Here is a 22,251-nt window from a genome sequence, read left to right as displayed (position 1 = left end):
TGAGGCATGGGGAGGTGTGTGAGGCATGGGGGGGTGTGTGAGGCATGGGGGGGTGTGTGAGGCATGGGGGGGTGTGTGAGGCATGGGGGGATGTGTGAGGCATGGGGGGGTGTGTGAGGCATGGGGGGGTGTGTGAGGCATGGGGGGGTGTGTGAGGCATGGGGAGGTGTGTGAGGCATGGGGAGGTGTGTGAGGCATGGGGAGGTGTGTGAGGCATGGGGAGGTGTGTGAGGCATGGGGAGGTGTGTGAGGCATGGGGAGGTGTGTGAGGCATGGGGAGGTGTGTGAGGCATGGGGGGGGGGAGGTGTGAGGCATGGGGAGGTGTGTGAGGCATGGGGAGGTGTGTGAGGCATGGGGAGGTGTGTGAGGCATGTGTGAGGCATGGGGAGGTGTGTGAGGCATGGGGGGGGGAGGTGTGAGGCATGGGGGGGGGAGGTGTGAGGCATGGTGGGGGGGAGGTGTGAGGCATGGGGAGGTGTGTGAGGCATGGGGAGGTGTGTGAGGCATGGGGAGGTGTGTGAGGCATGGGGAGGTGTGTGAGGCATGGGGAGGTGTGTGAGGCATGGGGGGGGGTGTGAGGCATTGGGAGGTGTGTGAGGCATTGGGAGGTGTGTGAGGCATGGGGAGGTGTGTGAGGCATGGGGAGGTGTGTGAGGCATGGGGAGGTGTGTGAGGCATGGGGAGGTGTGTGAGGCATGGGGAGGTGTGTGAGGCATGGGGAGGTGTGTGAGGCATGGGGAGGTGTGTGAGGCATGGGGAGGTGTGTGAGGCATGGGGGAGGTGTGTGAGGCGTGTGAGGCATGGGGGAGGTGTGTGAGGCATGGGGGGGGGTGTGAGGCATGGGGAGGTGTGTGAGGCATGGGGAGGTGTGTGAGGCATGGGGAGGTGTGTGAGGCATGGGGAGGTGTGTGAGGCATGGGGAGGTGTGTGAGGCATGGGGGAAATTTCTTAATGTGCATCTATTTATCCGTGCATCCTTTTGTTAATTTCGTCATGTGTGTCTGCTAATGTTGTTGTAGTGTCGATTATTTCGGTATGTCATGGTGGCCAGTATGTCAGTAGTGAATAAGGAGACAGATTGAGGTAAAAAAATTTCAGACACGGTTGGGCACTTCCATGCCGACTTGACCCTGTTGGGCCAGAACGTCCATTCCTCTTATTTGGGTGGTTAGGTTAGGGCACAGTCAGCGCGCTCCTGGCTGGCTGGCGGTGGTGGGGTGGTGGTCCCCCCTGGGGTCCCGGGGGGACCACCACCAATGGTGTACCTGAGGAACTGGTGCCCTATCCTAACCTGTTTTTTGCACGATTTGTCTCGAGCTTTTAAGATGAGTCTAGGGCCTCAATGAGGGGGTCTCTACTTATGAGAGGTACCGAGGATGAATGTTCAATAGTTGGAAACCAAAAAATACACTGGTGAAAGGCATATAAACGTTTTTGGAGTATTTTAATGGCATGAGCAAAAATGGACGATTTGTCCCGGGGGTGTTACGAGAGTACTACGGTATCAATTTGGGGGCCCTTACTTTTGAATGGATCAGAGGGTGAATGTTCAATAGATTCAAACCAAGAAACACTGTTGAAAGCGAATATAGAAGTTTTTGGAGTACTTTAATGAGGCTATGACTGAATAGTATAGGGAGTCCTTGGGCACAGCTCCATTTTCTGTAATGGTCAGAGGTGGATAACCCCAGTGGGGGTCAAGCATACAAGGGGGGGGGGTCAAGATTCCTTACAAAGACCAAGTTTGGATATATAGGTGTAGTAAGCCTTATCTTGAATTTGCATGATACTGTGGGGTACATTGACATGAAGGGCGAGTCATAGAACAGGATCTGCATGTGAGATGGGTCATATTGGGGTTTTAAAGAAGTTAAGATAGCTTTAAAGAGTCCTGTGTGCTTGATAGTGGGGAAATGTTCAGTCAATAATTCTCGTGTTTTGAATCTGAATGAGGGGTCCTAGTTTGCGTTCTAGTCGTAAAATGAGTTCCTTAGTATATTTGCTATGGAAAATGAGCTTTCAGTACTCTATATAATTTGAAATGAGGTCAAGAAAGACATGTTTATGTGCGGGAAGAGTCAGGTTGGAAACTGTTTATTTCAGTCATCCCCCCTTGGCTTTGCTCCGTTTTCTGTAGCTAAAGTAAAGATTCCATTTTCTGTGGTATTCAGTTGAATACTGGTGAAAAAGGCTTACTTACATTTGTATGGTTCTAACCTGTTTATAGATATATTTTTCGGGCCTCAAATTAGATTTTAATATGAAAAATAGCATCAAATGTATGTCTATCTTTTGTAATAAACGTTACAAGCATTAACAATACCTGTGATATTTCATAGCATACGAAAAGAAGTTTAAATAGTGGGGCCTCAGCCATATTGTGTTGGGTTTGACACTTCTGACATTAATTTGACACTCGTAAATATACTATAAAGGAAAGTAGTTGAGTGGTTTAAGCAATTTAATACGTATTGGGGTATTCTGTATTAAATTTCATTTTTTAACATCATAACAGTTTTCAGCTATTGTGGTGGGGGCCCAATAACTTCATATAGCGCAACGACTGGCGCTATCTGTACTTAGTTCCCCCTAAACTTAAAACAGTTGCACAATCTTACTTAAACACATTGCTAAACACAAACAAAAACTCAATTTTTAACTTACACAAATAAACCCAGGGCTTTCACATTCGCGCAAAATACTTAGTCCCCCCTAAACTTGAACACTCACAATCTTACGGTGCTTTAATTTCCAAAGCCTTCCAAACCTGCACTGGGTCCTGCCCTGCTGACTGCGGCTGGATGGATTACAATTGAGCCAAAAACAGTTGGTCAGGGCGAGATACGGCCTCATTTTTAGAGACATTTACTATAGCAAAAGCTTGAACGTCGAGAACTGAATGCGGGCCTGCACGAGAGTTGTTCTTGGCACTCAAATGTTTAGAGATTAAAATACATAGAATCTGCAAGAGCCCACCCTAAGTCGCTCACGCGGCCAATAGACATGTTTTTCGCCCAAATGTATTTATTTAAAATAATACGTCAGATAGAAAGAGTTTCGCATTGCTATTATATTTACCTTATAAAGCCTCTTTATAAAAATGAAATGCCACTGCGTATTATGATTGTTTGATAATAAATATTGCATAAATACTTACACGATTTCATAAACAAAAAAAAAACTTTTAATGAGCCATGGTTGGAAGGCTTTATCATTACCATAATTACAAACTTTTAAAACTAACTAAAAATATATGTCTCATAGAGGAAGATTTATTCTTCAGGATATATATTATTTATTAATTAAAAGTTTCATTCTGTATAAAAAATGAAAGTTGCCAATATTTTCAAAGCTCTGGCCACTAATTTTTTATAAAGGTTTTCCAAGGGAGTAAATCTTGCTTCCTCTCTTTCTCCCAAATGCTTCCTCATTTGCACAGGAGCAGAGCAACCTTTGTGCGGGCCCTGGTTCAGTTCCCCAACGTCCGAGCTAATGGACATTACAAATTTCACTAAATGATGCAGTATCTTAGCTGTCTCTCTAATTATAAAGGTGTTAATCTTTTTTTTTTTTAACCTTTGAGTGCTAGGTCTCAAAAAGGTTCTTTACCTCAGAGAGAGAGAGATTCTATTTTTGTCCATATTCGAGCGGAATGTTGAACAACCTTCGTACGGGTCCTGGTTCAGTTCCCCAACGTCCGAGATATTGGACATTACAAATTTCACTAAATGATTCATTATCTTAGCAGCATCTCTAATTATAAAGTTGTTAATCTTTTTTATAACCTTTGAGTGCTAGTTCTCAAAAGGTTCTTTACCTCAGAAAGAGAGAGAGAGAGATTCTATTTTTGTCCATATTCGAGCGGAATGTTGAGCAACCTTCGTGCAGGACCCGGTTCAGTTCCCCAACGTCCGAGCTATTGCACATAGCAAATTTCTCTAAATGAGGCAGTATCTCGCCCCCACCCCCCGGATCAATGATTTTAGGGCAGTAAATAAGCAATTGCAATCTAATCCCCCCCCCCCCAAAAAAAAAAATACTGTTCATGAAAATGTGAGCTTATTTATACTAATTTATGAATATAAAAAAAACAACTCGACATTTGTACAATTTTTATTTACATAAATAAATTAGTCTCTATGCCTTTTTTGTCTTCTTAGGAAATAATCGGTCGAAGGACATGCGAAATGGTGCGTCTGCAAATGGGGCAGTTTCTCATAGATACAAGACAATTACTGCATGTTACCATATGTCTGCAGGGCAGCAGTACGACACTCAATGCATTGTTAAAGCACACCTTACACAAAATATCAGCAGCCCAAGACGTTGGCGTAGATGTGTTCATCACAGTTTCAACATGGGATGTCGCATCAAAGTCTGTGGCCTCTTCGCCAGTTTCAACATCCATTTCATTAGCGACTATAGTCGTCTCTTCCGCCTCTGTTTCAACAGGAGAAGGCAAAGCCCGCAAACCAAGATTAGTGCTCATGAACCCGCTCATTGATCCAACAACGTCGACATCCATTTCATTAGCTGTGGCGACTGTTTCCATGTCAGAGGGCCCGGATTGCCATTCCAGATTCGCAGGCTCTACCCTACCTTCCACATCCTCATGATGAATTCCCCTTAAACCCATTTCGGCTTTAGTGCTCTCTTGCATATACCACAACATTAATTCTATACATCTGGCCTCAGTAACAAACGGTAATAAATCTTTGGTGCTTTTGAGATATAGCCTTAAGGCAGGTCTCACACAGACATCAGGAAATCCAAAATGTTCAATTAATGCTGGGAAAAAACCCAAACCTTCCATCAGACCAGTTAAAAGATGTTCATCTATGGGTTTTATAGTTCGACGCTGCGAAGATTCTCTAGCATTCTTAATGAACTGTGCATCCTTTTTAATGTTGACAAAGGTGCACTCAGGATACCATTGCGCGTGCAGTGTCCAAGGGTCGTCAGCGGGTTCCCAATTACGAAAACCATTCCCACAGAAAAAGCAGCGCATGTGGTCACTTAGGCCTGTAAATTTAAGAAAAAAAATATTCCCATTCATTATTATTATTATAGCTCACATCCGGCAATGTTGTAATACAAAAACACACACACGCGCACACACACACACACACACACACACACACACACACACACACACACACACACACACACACACACACACACACACACACACACACACACACTTCCCGGGACCAAAGAGCCAGAGCTCCACCCCCGCAAGCACAATTGGGGGAGTAAACACACTTTTTTTTTCAGATATATATACAAGAGTTGTTACATTCTTGTACGGCCTAGCATTTCGGGCAGGTCCCTAGAATACAATCCCCACCGCGAAGAATCGTTTTTTACAACCAAGTACCCATTTTACTGTTGAGTTAAACAGAGGCTACAGTTAAGGATTTGCGCCCAGTAAATCCTCCCCGGCCAGGAGGATACACACGCACACACTAAAAATAACAAAAACTCCAACAATATTTGTTTACCACAGAAGAAAAATCCTGATTCTGCCAATTCGTGAGATGTTTGCTTGACACAACCAGTCCAGCTGAGGTCGAATGTTTCCAAACGCTGTTTGTATGTTGCCAAGCCTGGATATCTAGGTTTAGCGTATGGAATTACCCCCAGAACCTGCAAATCATCTCCAGTCATTTTAGTTTCTTCCTCGCGGGGTGGGGTCTCTAAAAAAACAAAGATGTTCCATCACATATATGCATAAGACACAGGTTCTAAGTCAATTCTTTCAAAAACAAAAAAAAAATAAAGAAAAATTATTTGAAAAGACTTACTGCGTTTATACTTATTTTTTTTTTTGTCCTCCCTCCACATCGCCAATACTAATTATTCACAGATAAACTAGTAAATTATATTTATACAATATACTCACGATCAGATGTTGCTATATTCTTTGGTTCGAATAGGGGTGAAAAGAAATCCAGCCCATATTCGAATGCCAGTTTGGTGATTTCCAAAGGAACGTTATTGTCCTTTTCGCCTCTTATGAAGGAACAATTTGGCGACACTTTCGCATGCCTACTACGGGGCGTATCGCCCTCAATCCAAGCATGCACAACTTTACAACAAAAGGCGCAGGAACAATGATCCGCAACTCTCAGATAATAAAATCCCTCATTCACCAGGTCTTGGGGGTTTAGCCACTCGACAGGCCAATTTATAAAGGTGTCTAAACGCATTTGGGCACATTTAAGACTGTCCCTGGAGTAAAACGTTTTAGTACGGGAAGGTTCCATTGTGTACTGGTGCGACACTGGCGAATGGAGGCAAGATCCTAGGCTATATATTGTCCGTCCTTTCCCTCCCCGAAATAAGTGTCAAAGATCGCTACATATGTGCTAGTTTCTTTTTTTTTTTTTTTTTTTTGGTTTGGCAATTCTAGCCACCGCTACTCTTTTTTTTATGGCATAATTATGAGGAAACAGGGAAAGGAAAAAATGACTCGCAAATGTGCTAAATCATGTTGCATAATGCAGTGAATTAAAAAAAAAAAAGATGGCAGTTGGTAGTCTAGGAAAGGTGACCAAGTACTTATTTTTTGTGATAATTATCGAGAAATGTCATTAACTACATAAGGTATCCCTAATGTCAATAAGTTATCACAAACCTTCCAATAATTATGTGGCCTCCATGACTTTATATATATTTCATTAAGGGAATATGGTCTGACTACGGTTTTTTCATGGGGGGGGGGGGGACATTAAAAAAAAAAATTGTAACATGTCGCACTGTGTTTGACCTTTTCTGCTTCTGAAAAAAAAGGTTGCCAGTGTTTGGGTATTAAGCTGACGTATATTGATATTTTATGGCAAGATATTTGAGATACATATTGCGCTATTTGAGGTGGTTTTTTTTTTATGCTAATTAAGTCAGTGAAAAAAAAATGTTCCTATGGGCTTCTTGTTGGTCGAGGCCCTTATAATAATAATATAAATATTTGCTCAGTACGTGGTAACTTTTACACGCACTAGCAGGGATGGAGATATAAGGGCGCAAAGCCCCCACGACGAATATTCGCAGGGTCGACACAGGGCGGTTGACTAGGCTTTATCCAAAACATAAGGGAAAGTAAAAAAAGAAAAGAAAAATGGAGACGTGGCTGGAAACGCACACCGGATATTTAACCGATGAAGAATTTTGCAATAATGAAACTTGCATTGTGTATCCTGTAAACTGCATATCTTGCGTCCCGTACGGGATGGCGAAGGACATATCAGTGAAATACAAACACGCAAGCGCCTATGGTGAACGCAGGCCTTTGTATAATCTCAAGAGATGTGTTCCCCATGATCGCCCAATTCCCGGTTCAATTCATGTCTCCAATCGTCGAGCTGAAAATCTCCCTTGCATTATTGCTGCTGCAGTGCAATATGGTATAGGGGCGCCTGTAGAGAACAATGAGATCGCCAAGTCGCATATAGAAAAATCCAAAGATCGTGATATGCTCACCGGATTAAAAGAAGATACAACGCAAAATCGCCTCATCTATTTCAAAAAGGCTATAGAAGCCATAACGAGATTCATCAAGTCTTCTCCGGAAATCGCACGAGTTGTATTACCTGTGGGTATTGGTCGCACCTGTGTTCAAAGAGATGAAGTTTGGGAGGAAACATATCTTCCAATTATCGAAGATCTGTATGAAAACTTAAAACATTACGATGTTAATGTTATATTGGTGCGTAATGACCAGAGCTCCAAGGAAAAAAAAAATGTCCCTGGCAACTCTACGATGCGCAGTTGTCCCCCGCGCCGGCGTGAAAAGTGTATATAGACCCCCTTCCGAGTCACTACCTCACAAGCCAGCACTATGGAGCTCCCCTCCCTGATTGGCGACTTTGCCTCTTTGCCCATCTATAACAATCGTGATTGTCTGCTCTATGATTTGGATGCAACAAGCGTGCAGTTGAGCGAAATGGTGCACACTTTATGGGAACGATACCCCTATGCTCGATTGCATCGGAAAAACCTGCCGTACAAAAATCGTGCTGTTAGAACTGATAGAGATATCCCCGGCCTCATATTTGTTGGCGAAGCACCCGAATTCTGCAATAGGATGGATGACGACCCCTATGAAAGTTATGCTGTTTTACCGCACCTTATTGGATTAATCACCCAGTTTACCAACGGTCCAGCGACGCCATCTTCTTACAAAAAGCCCAGGTACGAAGCATGGAGTTTGGATGAGCATTTTTATGACGGCCTGAAAAATGATACCGAATACCAAAGATGGCGTTGGTTTGACAAAGCTCTGCGAAAAGCCATTGAACATATTCTTCAGAGAAGCCGAAGAGGACAAGTGGGAAGGATTATTTTCCCATATGGGTTGGGCAAGGCTTGCGGGCAGTATCTCACAAGTGGCGAACGCAACATATGGGAGACTAAATATTTCCCTGTGATGTGCAAATTAGCTCAGAAACTGCAAGAACGTGGTATAGACACTTTAATGATATGTCCTGTAAATAATGACACGCCAACTCGCTCTCCAACCCATGGCATCTTTAGACACAAGATTCCACGTATGGCCATTCCACCTGTTTCTACGAATGATAAAGACTCTGTTTCTACTGTCGGACCTGCCGCTGACGTGAGAGAAGACGGGTCAGCTGTCGTGGAAGATACCACGAGCGTTGCTGTGGAAGATGATCCATCTACCGGCGCCATGTCTGTTACTGTAGGAGATGAAGTGCTCACTATTGTGGAAGACGACGACAATGAAGACAAAGAGAAAATGGAAATGGAATATAATGAAGATGAGATTAGAAAAGCTGTAGAATCTATATTGTAATATTTCATACAAATTAAACCACAAAAAAAGAAATGTTAACCTGTATTTTTATTTACTTTTCCTAATTTCTCTACACACACACACACACATTTATTTATTTATTGTTTCCTAATTTCTCTGTACAAAAAGAAAAACTATGAATTACATATTATAAAAGCCTCTAACAACTCTATGTGACAAGGTGTATATAAGACGAAGGTTATGTTAAAAAACCTTTTTAATCGCTTCGAGATGTGTTCCAACTACATGCGAGCCAAATTACGGAGACTCAAAGATTCTATTATTGAAGTGGATTTCCCCAACGATGATATATTTAAACCCGGGGACTGTATTGTCTATGATCTTCCTGCCCTACACCAGTTTTCTAATGGTTACTCCCAACAGCTGTGGGAAAAATATCCTTATGGGGTGGTTGAAAAGAAAATATGTCCTGAAACGCTTTGTGCTGTAGTTACGGATCGTGACACTCCAGGAAATATAATCCTCTCCCCGCCACCAGAACCTAATGTGCAGCCTTATCTCTTAGCCCTCATATGTCAATATAGTGTAGGTGCGTCTATTGAAAATAATGACATTAACCAATTTCATATTAAGCACAGTAAAGATATTGATTTAGTAGCGGGATTGCGGAGAGATACAACTATCAACAGACGATGGTGTTTTAAAAAGGCCGTGAGTCGCATTATGAGCGAAGCCAAGAGTAATAATTCTATCAAACGGATAGTTATGCCATTTGGTATAGGCTGCAATTCTGGGGTGGGTTGGTCTAGAGCAGGTGAAGAAGAAGAAGAATGGCTGGCATCTTACTACCCTACACTGGCTCATTTGGCTCATGTAATGAAAAAATGCAAAAAAGAATTTGTGCTGGTGCGTCCTAAACAAGATGGAGCAGGGAAAGGTCAAGTACCGCCACAAGTAGTGAAAAGACCATCGAGTAAAAGGAGGAACCTTAGATCTTATTACACTAACGACAAATAATAAAAAAGTGCTTGTTTTTTTTTTGTATATGTACTCATAATAAAATAAAAAATTGTATAAATGTCAAGTTTTTTTTTTTTATCTGTTAAAGTAGTTTTTAAAAATAAGAGAGAGACCTCATCACTTATTCACCCCCATGACAAGTACTCTAGCAAATACTACCTGACATTTTTTTTTTAACATATTTCATCTTCAAGGGGAGTGTGCAATAATAATAATAATAATGATACATGATTTTTTTTATTTAGGTAAAAAACACACATATATATATATATATATATATACAAACAAAATAATGTTCTGATTGAACAGAGTCTGGGTTGGGGGACAAAGTCTCGGGATTTGGGGGATAACCCCCCCCCCCCCCCCCATCAGGCCACCTGCACATTGTTCCTGTAGTATGTCCCCTTTGCATCATTAGTTCCTAAGAGTTATCTTGTGGGTGGAGCTTTATCTAGATCTGCCTTAATGACGGGATGCAAATTTTCCCTCCAATAAACCTCATCCTCTGGCGCAATTTCCTCAGCTTCGGAGGTGGAACAATAATCCCCATAATCCCCAAAGAAAATTTCTCTAAATGCATTCTGCGCTCGAACTTTGTCATGATAAATAAACCAGTTTTCACGCTGTTTAAAATCAATCCCCGCAAACTGTTTTTCTATTTCACCTTGGGCTTGCACCCACTCGATAAAGTTGGGTATTCCATTATACGCCACATTAATCAAGCCTATTCCTATTTCGACAGGTAGTCTTATTTCTGTTTCGTCACAAAAACCGCCATATACGGTCTCAACGGCGTTAATTTTTTTTGTTTTCTGTCTTTGAACATGTGAGTCTTCTAAATCTGCGCCTTTATACTGCTTTTCAATTGCCGCCAAAGCCTTGACGCGTGCGATGAACTTGGGCAATTCCTCATACTCCACGACGCAATGACCTCGTGAAATAAATACCAGGGGCGATTCCCTGCATTGCATCTTCCTCTTTTCATCAACATCTACAGCCTGATGGCCGAGCTCTGATAAAAGATATAACAGAAAAAATTAATTGCATACGCCCATAGAGAGAGAGAAAAAAATCGTTGAACTTTATTGGATTTCTTTTAGATTTAACTTTTAACTACTTGGAACGAATTATCAATGAGGCACAAACCATGACAAGTCCTGTAAAGTATTAGGGTTTATGCATACCATTTATAGTCTCCATCACAGCTTGGTCGTATGATCTCTCACTGAGAACCCCACACCCCCCAGCCAGATATAGGCCGAGACCTCCTGAACTTGCTGCCAGGGGTCGCCAGTTTATTTTTTTTGTTTTTTTATCTATAAGTTGGAATAAATAAGCTCGTATTTCCTTTGAACGTTTTTTGACAAAATTCTTGATGTGGGAAACAAATACTCAAATGTGTGAGGGAATGAAAATGCGCGAAGAGGCCATAATGGTCCTAAGAACACACATTCTTTCCACAGTCACTGATAAGTCGCCGGCTGGATGGATTGCAATTGCTTATTTACTGCCCTAAAATCATTGATCCGGGGGGTGGGGGCGAGATACTGCCTCATTTAGAGAAATTTGCTATGTGCAATAGCTCGGACGTTGGGGAACTGAACCGGGTCCTGCACGAAGGTTGCTCAACATTCCGCTCGAATATGGACAAAAATAGAATCTCTCTCTCTCTCTTTCTGAGGTAAAGAACCTTTTGAGAACTAGCACTCAAAGGTTATAAAAAAGATTAACAACTTTATAATTAGAGAGGCTGCTAAGATAATGAATCATTTAGTGAAATTTGTAATGTCCAATATCTCGGACGTTGGGGAACTGAACCAGGACCCGCACGAAGGTTGTTCAACATTCCGCTCGAATATGGACAAAAATAGAATCTCTCTCTCTCTCTCTCTCTTTCTGAGGTAAAGAACCTTTTTGAGACCTAGCACTAAAAGGTTAAAAAAAAAAAGATTAACACCTTTATAATTAGAGAGACAGCTAAGATACTGCATCATTTAGTGAAATTTGTAATGTCCATTAGCTCGGACGTTGGGGAACTGAACCAGGGCCCGCACAAAGGTTGCTCTGCTCCTGTGCAAATGGGGAAACATTTTCGGAGAAAGAGAGGAAGCAAGATTTACTCCCTTGGAAAACCTTTAAAAAAATTAGTGGCCAGAGCTTTGAAAATATTGGCAACTTTCATTTTTTATACAGAATGAAACTTTTAATTAATAAATAATATATATCCTGAAGAATAAATCTTCCTCTATGAGACATATATTTTTAGTTAGTTTTAAAAGTTTGTAATTATGGTAATGATAAAGCCTTCCAACCATGGCTCATTAAAAGTTTTTTTTTGTTTATGAAATCGTGTAAGTATTTATGCAATATTTATTATCAAACAATCATAATACGCAGTGGCATTTCATTTTTATAAAGAGGCTTTATAAGGTAAATATAATAGCAATGCGAAACTCTTTCTATCTGACGTATTATTTTAAATAAATACATTTGGGCGAAAAACATGTCTATTGGCCGCGTGAGCGACTTAGGGTGGGCTCTTGCAGATTCTATGTATTTTAATCTCTAAACATTTGAGTGCCAAGAACAACTCTCGTGCAGGCCCGCATTCAGTTCTCGACGTTCAAGCTTTTGCTATAGTAAATGTCTCTAAAAATGAGGCCGTATCTCGCCCTGACCAACTGTTTTTGGCTCAATTGTAATCCATCCAGCCGCAGTCAGCAGGGCAGGACCCAGTGCAGGTTTGGAAGGCTTTGGAAATTAAAGCACCGTAAGATTGTGAGTGTTCAAGTTTAGGGGGGACTAAGTATTTTGCGCGAATGTGAAAGCCCTGGGTTTATTTGTGTAAGTTAAAAATTGAGTTTTTGTTTGTGTTTAAGAGTTTAGCAATGTGTTTAAGTAAGATTGTGCAACTGTTTTAAGTTTAGGGGGGACTAAGTACAGATAGCGCCAGTCGTTGCGCTATATGAAGTTATTGGGCCCCCACCACAATAGCTGAAAACTGTTATGATGTTAAAAAATGAAATTTAATACAGAATACCCCAATACGTATTAAATTGCTTAAACCACTCAACTACTTTCCTTTATACACAAGGGAGGGAGCAAAGCATTGGCAAAAAATTATAGACCAGTTGCACTAACATCGCACATCATAAAAGTATTTGAGAGAGTGATTAGGAGTCAGGTCACCAATTTCATGGAGACCAATGACCTTCACAACCCAGGCCAACATGGATTTCGAGCGGGAAGATCGTGCCTCTCACAGCTACTTGAGCACTACGACAAAGTCACTGAGGCATTAGAAGAGAAACAGAATGCTGATGTGATATACACGGACTTCGCAAAGGCCTTCGATAAATGTGACCATGGCGTGATAGCACACAAAATGAAGTCAATGGGAATAACCGGTAAAGTAGGACGCTGGATACTCAGTTTTCTGTCAAACAGGACTCAGCGAGTAACTGTCAACCATATAAAATCTAGTCCAAGTGCAGTGAAAAGCTCTGTACCTCAGGGTACAGTCCTTGCACCACTGCTTTTCCTTATTCTCATATCAGATATAGACAAAAATACAAGTCACAGCTTCGTATCATCCTTTGCAGATGACACAAAAATCAGTATGAAAATTACCTCGGCTGAGGACATTGAAAAACTTCAAGCTGATATTAATAAAGTTTTCGACTGGGCATCAGAAAATAACATGATGTTTAACAGTGATAAATTCCAGGTACTCAGGTACGGTAAAAATGAGGACCTTAAACATAATACAGAGTACAAAACACAATCAAATGTACCCATAGTAGGAAAACAGCATGTAAAGGATTTGGGAATAATAATGTCGGACGACCTAACGTTTAAGGAGCATAACCAAGCAAATATTGCGACAGCCAGAAAAATGATAGGATGGATTACGAGAACTTTCAAATCCAGGGATCCCATCACAATGGTTGTACTCTTCAAGGCACTTGTGTTGTCCCGTCTTGAGTACTGCTCAGTACTCACTTCCCCCTTCAAAGCAGGAGAGATTGCTGAAATAGAGGGAATACAGAGAACATATACGGCACGCATAGACGCAATAAAGCACCTAAATTATTGGGATCGTCTCAAAGCCCTCCAAATGTACTCACTAGAAAGAAGACGAGAGAGATATCAAATAATATACACCTGGAAGATACTGGAGGGCCAAGTACCAAATCTACACAGTAAAATAACAACGTACTGGAGTGAACGACATGGAAGAAAATGTAGAATAGAACCAATGAAGAGCAGAGGTGCCATAGGCACAATCAGAGAACACTGTATAAACATCAGAGGTCCGCGGTTGTTCAACGTCTTCCCAGCAAGCATAAGAAATATTGCCGGAACAACCGTGGACATTTTCAAGAGGAAACTAGATTTATTCCTCCAAGGAGTGCCGGACCAACCAGGCTGTGGTGGGTATGTGGGCCTGCGGGCCGCTCCAAGCAACAGCCTAGTGGACCAAACTCTCACAAGTCAAGCCTGGCCTCGGGCCGGGCCTGGAGAGTAGAACTCCCAGAACCCCATCAACCAGGTATTAACCAGGTATAGTATATTTACAAGTGTTAAATTAATGTTAGATGTGTCAAACCCAACACAATATGGCTGAGGCCCCACTATTTAAACTTCTTTTCGTATGCTATGAAATATCACAGGTATTGTTAATGCTTGTAACGTTTATTACAAAAGATAGACATACATTTGATGCTATTTTTCATATTAAAATCTAATTTGAGGCCCGAAAAATATATCTATAAACAGGTTAGAACCATACAAATGTAAGTAAGCCTTTTTCACCAGTATTCAACTGAATACCACAGAAAATGGAATCTTTACTTTAGCTACAGAAAACGGAGCAAAGCCAAGGGGGGATGACTGAAATAAACAGTTTCCAACCTGACTCTTCCCGCACATAAACATGTCTTTCTTGACCTCATTTCAAATTATATAGAGTACTGAAAGCTCATTTTCCATAGCAAATATACTAAGGAACTCATTTTACGACTAGAACGCAAACTAGGACCCCTCATTCAGATTCAAAACACGAGAATTATTGACTGAACATTTCCCCACTATCAAGCACACAGGACTCTTTAAAGCTATCTTAACTTCTTTAAAACCCCAATATGACCCATCTCACATGCAGATCCTGTTCTATGACTCGCCCTTCATGTCAATGTACCCCACAGTATCATGCAAATTCAAGATAAGGCTTACTACACCTATATATCCAAACTTGGTCTTTGTAAGGAATCTTGACCCCCCCCCCTTGTATGCTTGACCCCCACTGGGGTTATCCACCTCTGACCATTACAGAAAATGGAGCTGTGCCCAAGGACTCCCTATACTATTCAGTCATAGCCTCATTAAAGTACTCCAAAAACTTCTATATTCGCTTTCAACAGTGTTTCTTGGTTTGAATCTATTGAACATTCACCCTCTGATCCATTCAAAAGTAAGGGCCCCCAAATTGATACCGTAGTACTCTCGTAACACCCCCGGGACAAATCGTCCATTTTTGCTCATGCCATTAAAATACTCCAAAAACGTTTATATGCCTTTCACCAGTGTATTTTTTGGTTTCCAACTATTGAACATTCATCCTCGGTACCTCTCATAAGTAGAGACCCCCTCATTGAGGCCCTAGACTCATCTTAAAAGCTCGAGACAAATCGTGCAAAAAAACAGGTTAGGATAGGGCACCAGTTCCTCAGGTACACCATTGGTGGTGGTCCCCCCGGGACCCCAGGGGGGACCACCACCCCACCACCGCCAGCCAGCCAGGAGCGCGCTGACTGTGCCCTGACCTAACCACCCAAATAAGAGGAATGGACGTTCTGGCCCAACAGGGTCAAGTCGGCATGGAAGTGCCCAACCGTGTCTGAAATTTTTTTACCTCAATCTGTCTCCTTATTCACTACTTATGTCATGGTGGCCAGTATGTCATGGTGGCCAGTATGTCTTGGTGGCCAGTATGTCATGGTGGCCAGTATGTCATGGTGGCCAGTATGTCATGGTGGCCAGTATGTCATGGTGGCCAGTATGTCATGGTGGCCAGTATGTCATGGTGGCCAGTATGTCATGGTGGCCAGTATGTCATGGTGGCCAGTATGTCTTGGTGGCCAGTATGTCTTGGTGGCCAGTATGTCTTGGTGGCCAGTATGTCTTGGTGGCCAGTATGTCTTGGTGGCCAGTATGTCATGGTGGCCAGTATGTCATGGTGGCCAGTATGTCAAGGTGGCCAGTATGTCATGGTGGCCAGTATGTCTTGGTGGCCAGTATGTCTTGGTGGCCAGTATGTCTTGGTGGCCAGTATGTCATGGTGGCCAGTATGTCATGGTGGCCAGTATGTCATGGTGGCCAGTATGTCATGGTGGCCAGTATGTCATGGTGGCCAGTATGTCTTGGTGGCCAGTATGTCATGGTGGCCAGTATGTCTTGGTGGGTGTTGTTGGTCAGGTTATCGTTGTTGAATGGTCCGATTTTGTACATAAATTAGGTGATATGTGATAGATACTTTTTGTTTATGCATTATGAGGCTCCTTGAAAGATATGTTATTGTCCTATTTAGATGGTAGAGATTAGCATGGCCCCCAAGTGGACATGTTAAGGATGCTGCTTCTCGGTACACAGTACTCCGATTTACCCATGAAAATAGTGAAAATAACTGTCTGCCATTTCTGGATGTACTAATAACAAAAACAGGAGCATCTCTAAGCACTAGCGTATATACTAAGCCTACAAACATAGGACTATGCATAAACGGCAGAAGTGCTCTCAAGGGATACAAAGCCAGTGTTCTCAACGCTTATATTCGTCGAGTCCTTACCCACTGATCTGAATGGAGCAACGAGAGTAGGGAGTTTGAAAGAATAACTCGGGTGTTATTCTTTCAAACTCCCTACTCTCGTTGCTCCATTCAGATCAGTGGGTAAGGGCTCGACGAATATAAGCGTTGAGAACACTGGCTTTGTTCACCAACTCAGGTGTTGGTGAACAATGAATATAGCAACACAGAAATAAACACTTATTATAAGACAACACTTGGACCAATGGTGAGCTACTTATGACAAGTGGCCTTGCGGGTCCATGTACCCTGAATGTAACCAATGTTGTAACCCTTTTTGAGTAATGAAATTTTTAAATGAAGTTAGATATATATATACACACAGATACTTAAAGAATAGGGGAGGTTGGAGAAGAAAATGTGTGTTCAGTGAGGATCAACAAGGTCTTCTCTGAGTACTCTTTATTTTCTTCTCCGAGGCTATGGGTCCCTACACTTCCACCAGAGATTATAAAGCTTTTAGGTTCTATATATATATATATATATATATATATATATATATATATATATATATATATATAATATAAATCTCTCATTATACAATTATTTATATTTAATTGTGTACCCCTTTTAGTGTGACAACTTACCATTACCTTCTCCGACAGAAGATGATGCGGTGCGTGTCCCGGCCACCAGCACCACCAGACCAGGGATGAGACCAGCGGAAACATTACTTTTGGCAGCAATTACGATGATCATACACATCCCGGTGTGGCTGGAGGTCACATAATCATACCACTATTACATCTAACATATATTTTGCAGGTGAATCTTTACCTTTCTTTTCTATACACTATTTTTGGCATTTGATTTATTTTTCTGTCCAGTTGTTTAAATTGTTAGATAACTGACAATTTATTTTTTCACTTTTGTTTACATTCCAAATGTTATCACTTCTGTTTGTTTTAAAATTGATAATTTACATTTATGCGTTTGGCTCTTTTAAAGTAATAATTTTTGATGCCTGATTTGTACTTTTTTTTTTATAGTCAATCCTTTCAGTCATTATGGTTTTTATGTATTTTTAACCTGGCTGTTTGGGATTTTTATATTTTTCACAGAGCAATTATTTTTATCCCGAAATTTTGTTTATCTGCTGTTTAATTATAATTAATTGACGCTTAACATGTTTACACCATATATTTACAAAAACATTCTGTTTATGTTTTTAACATTTAAATTTCTAACATTGTTTATATTTTTCTTATTCTTGTATAGTCCCTCTGTGTAAGTTTTGTTTCACCTGTTTGTGTGTGTGTGTGTGTGTGTGTGTGTGTATGTGTGTGTGATGGAGTGTGTATAAAGCTGTGTCTCTGTAAACATTATAGGGTATGTAATATTCTATGCTGTTTGCATAGCATATCAAAACTGTAAATAGTTTATTTCCTGTTTGTTTTTTTAACCTTTTGGCTATTGATATTTTAAAAGGAATGTTTCAGCTGATTAAAATGTTTTTTTTGCTGATTCTGTTATTAGTTGGAGTTGTATCTGCAACTAAGAATGCTAAGCAACGAAGATAGGTTAAGGGAACTAAATCTCACTGTGCAAAAGTGATACAATCACTGAATGTATTATACTGAGGGAGAATAGATAAGATGTGCAAGGACAGACTGTCAATTTGCAAGTAGAACAAGAGTACATAGTTGGAAGCTAGAAACGCCAATAATTTGAAGAAATAGAAGGCAATACTCATAATGCTTACCAGTGGTCAACAATTGGGATACACATCTGAGAAACGAAGTCTTTGAACTCTAGGTTCAAGCAAACTTCTATACTCACACTCCACTCATTCATCCTTGCAAATTACCGAAAGTGGCTGAACGTTACGATAACGAGCCTCGACTACCGCTTGTAGTGCAGGGCAAATTACAGGACTGGATGGCAGTAGTAGGGATGACGACACAGCGTCGCTTTCTTTGCCCCCAGAAAATAGACACCTCAGCGTCCCCCCCCTTTTTTTTTGGTTTCGGAAAATAGTTACAGCTTGACTTTTTGACCCTAGAGGTCCCTGGGACCTCCAGAGGCCTCCAGAGACCTCCAGGGGGCATCAAGGAGCCTCTAGGGTGCCTCCAGGGACCTCCAGGAGGCTTTTAGGGACCTCCAGAAGGCTTTTAGGGACCTCCAGGAGGCTTTTAGAGGCCTCCAGGAGGCTTTTAGAGGCCTCCAGGGACCTCCAGGAACCTCAAGGGGCCTCTAGGGGGTCTCCAAGGGCCTCTAGGGCGCCTCCAAGGACCTCTAGGGCGCCTCCAAGGACCTCCAGGGGCCTCCATCGAATGCCTCCATCGCCCAGGTAAGGTGTCTAGCGCCTCCAACACCCAGGTAAGGGGTCCTGAGTGCCTCCAACGCCCAGGTAAGGGGTCCTGAGTGCCTCCAACGCCCAGGTAAGGGGTCCTGAGTGCCTCCATTCCCTACTCCACCATCCCCTCTTTTTTTCAGGGATATTCCTGCGCGGGCCCTAAGCCTCTGGCTGGCCCACTAAGTGATACTTGTTTCTGTTTCGAACGTCAGCAGTTGTGAATCGTGTGTAAACTGCTTTTCATTCATAAACAGGGGGTTTGGCGGGTGCATGGTTTGATACCAATTCTGACCAACCCATGTTGGGCACTTACCCAACAGTAATTACTGGGGAAAATTGGGTGAAGTGTCTAGCCTCCAACCTCAGACAGACATTTTCATTGAGAGAGAGAGATGGGTGGGGGGGGGGGGGATTGAGAAATGTATTATACTTTAGGAACAATTTGTTAAGTTTTACGTGTTTTTATTTGTATAATTATCATTAAGAATGTATAAAAGGATTATACAGTTTGAGACAATAGGTGACTAATGCTAATAGTTAGCATACAGTTAGCATGGGAGCAACAGAATGCACTTGCAAGTCTTGGATGCATTATATGATGTAACAACAGTAGATAAAGAGTAGACAACAGTAGATAAATAAAGTAATTGCAGCACTCCAGTTACCTACTATGTACCAGCATAGTATAAAACCTTATCCCGTAGACACTACGGGAGTTGTGGATTAGTATTGAAAGGGAATTCGAAAGTAATAATACAGCTGATGCCATCTCTCGGCACAAAAGAACACTACCAACTGGCTGGTCAACAGTAGCCATAAGATACAGCTTATGCCATCTGTTGACATCAAAGTGCACTACCAACACGCCACCACACAGAATACAGCTGACGCCATCTAGTGCGTCGCCCATGTACAACCAGTAGCCAAATTCGTAAAGTCAATATTGACTTATTAACTACGTGCATAGGTGATATACTAAACATAATAGATACCCTTAAAAAGATTCATAGAAAACACCGACCTTACCTAACCTACTTAGTATGTTAAGATAAGCATCTTATTGCTTCGTAATTACAATTATTACTTAACCTATACCCATTATAGGTTAGGTAATAATTGTAATTACGAAGCAATAAGATGCTTATCTTAACATACTAAGTAGGTTAGGTAAGGTCGGTGTTTTCTATGAAGCTTTTCAAGGGAAACTATTATGTTAAGTATGTCACCTATGCACATATTTAATAAGTCAATATTGACTTATTAAATTTGCGAGAACGGGTTGTGGACTCAAGTAAGAATTCTCGTGCTGGCATATCATTGGTAGAAACTCTTTGGTGACATTCAATACAACAGCCAATCACAGGCCGGGATCAGCTAAAGGTTCCATCCACTTAATAAATCATCTTTGTTCAGCACACCAGCCCTCATTATGACATTCTGCTTCAACTTTAATTTACCAAAAATGTGAAGTGTTAATTATTTATATATTAATAAATTGATAATTAAATATTGCAGGATATAACAGGTGTTATATAAAAATAGTCTGGCTACCTAACTTTTGACGTCATCAGTGGGGGTTGTCTAGACACAAATAACGTTGATGATACAATGCTTCGCCCTCTTATTGGACTGAATTATTGAGTTAGATGGAAATTTCTGCCAAGTACAAAATAAAAATATTGAGCAAAAGGACGTATTTCTTAATTTGCATTTTATTCATAGAAAGTGTTGGCATTCCTTGCAACAGTTTCCCTTGGGCAGGCGATGAGTTACAATAACATGGCTGAAATATGTTGACGAAACCACACACTAGAAAGGGAATGGAACGACGACGTTTCGGTCCGTCCTGGACCATTAAGTCGATTGTCGACTTGAGAATGGTCCTGGACGGACCGAAACGTCGTCGTCCCATCATTTTTTAATGTGGACTGGTCAACAATTACCCTTAGCGTTATTGCGCTAAGGTACATTCAACCAAGGGTTAATTAGCTAAATAAGTCGTCAGTATTATATATTTCCTACATTTAAACTTGATGGAAACGAATTTGACGTAAAATTGCAAGCGATGATAAGTCATATCTGGCAACTCCTCCTTTACTGCCTCCCCTCCCACGGTGGCGGCCGGCCAGGCCACTGTTTCCTCCTCCCATACACATTTAACGTCAAACTTAGGCGTAATTACGCTAAGGTACATTCAGCCAAAGGTACGTATACCATCCCTGTTCATGCACTTGCTACATTTGAAAGGGAACAAAGGAATTTGACGTTAAATACCAGTGAAATGTGGCAAGCCTTCTTTCCCAGGGTTACAGCGGCCGCCAACACTCCCATCCTCTAACGTCAAATTAGGGCGTTATTACGCTAAGGAATATTCAACTAACAGTAAAATACGTATTCAACATGTATTTGAGGGAAATAACTACATTTGAAAGGGAAATGATGATTGATGAGTCATTTAAAGGTACGTGTGTGTGTGTGTTTATGTAGGTGTATATGTGTGGGGCTCCCTCGTCTACAAGTGCGAAGACAATTACAACAGAAAACAAAATCAATGACAGACTCAAACACTTTCTATCTTATCCATAGCAAAGACACAGATTTAGAGTGCATTTTTGCAAAGTTTATGAAGCATCATCATAGATAACTCAAATCATATAAAAAATCACCATGCACACCTAACTCTACAAATATCTATTAAAAATCGATACATTTTGAAAACTCTCGATAACGCCATCCCATTTTACAAACAGCTATGTCAAAGTCCCTATATACAAGAATTTTTCAGCCTTTATGAATATCTATCTCGAAAAATAATAATAATTTAAGTGTCAACTCCTGGCTACTATGTTTAATTTCTTACTTGGTAACGTCTCCTCATGCGTCAGTCACCGTTATATTGTGTTATTATACTCGCCTAACGTAACAGAACAGAGAACATAGAACAGAAAAAAGAACTGAGAACAGCACAGAACAAGGAACCGAACAGAGAACAGAACACAAAACGGAGAACAAAACATACAATGGAGAACAGAACACAGAACGAACAAATGAACAAAGAACAGAACAGAACAGAGATCATAATACATAGAACAGAGAACACAAGAGACATTTTCTCCAAAATAACTTGAGAATAAAATCTCAAAATAAAAAAAATTTAAGATCTTTATTATTGAAAGCGACTGATGACATCGCGTTTATGTATAAAATACTAATCAATTTTATGTTAAGTTTATTACTCAATATACGTTGCAGGGTGCATCCATTGCTGAAATCAAGTATATAAATAAACGTTC

At 41.2% G+C, this 22,251-nt stretch overlaps 1 protein-coding gene across 11 annotated transcripts in view; it reads left to right on the top strand.

Moving 5' to 3' along the window:
• LOC123772639 (zwei Ig domain protein zig-8) overlaps positions 1–18,047 on the top strand; it is a 69,539-nt gene extending 51,492 nt beyond the window's left edge. For 4 of the 11 annotated variants that reach the window (XM_069303413.1, XM_069303414.1, XM_069303412.1 and 1 more), the window contains one exon: positions 4,162–5,048. In XM_069303413.1, coding sequence (XP_069159514.1) covers positions 4,162–4,505 — 344 coding nt within the window. In that variant the 3' untranslated portion in view covers positions 4,506–5,048. Of the gene's footprint in view, positions 1–4,161; positions 6,632–17,267 lie in introns of those variants that run through there. The other 7 variants (XM_069303410.1, XM_069303409.1, XM_069303408.1 and 4 more) reach the window with 3 other exon arrangements.
• Positions 18,048–22,251: the final 4,204 nt, after the last annotated feature.

The sequence above is a fragment of the Procambarus clarkii genome, chromosome 50 (assembly GCF_040958095.1).
Source record: "Procambarus clarkii isolate CNS0578487 chromosome 50, FALCON_Pclarkii_2.0, whole genome shotgun sequence".
Lineage (NCBI taxonomy): Eukaryota > Metazoa > Arthropoda > Malacostraca > Decapoda > Cambaridae > Procambarus > Procambarus clarkii.
Note: the sequence above shows the minus strand (reverse complement) of the source record. Positions and strands in the feature narration are given on the sequence as shown.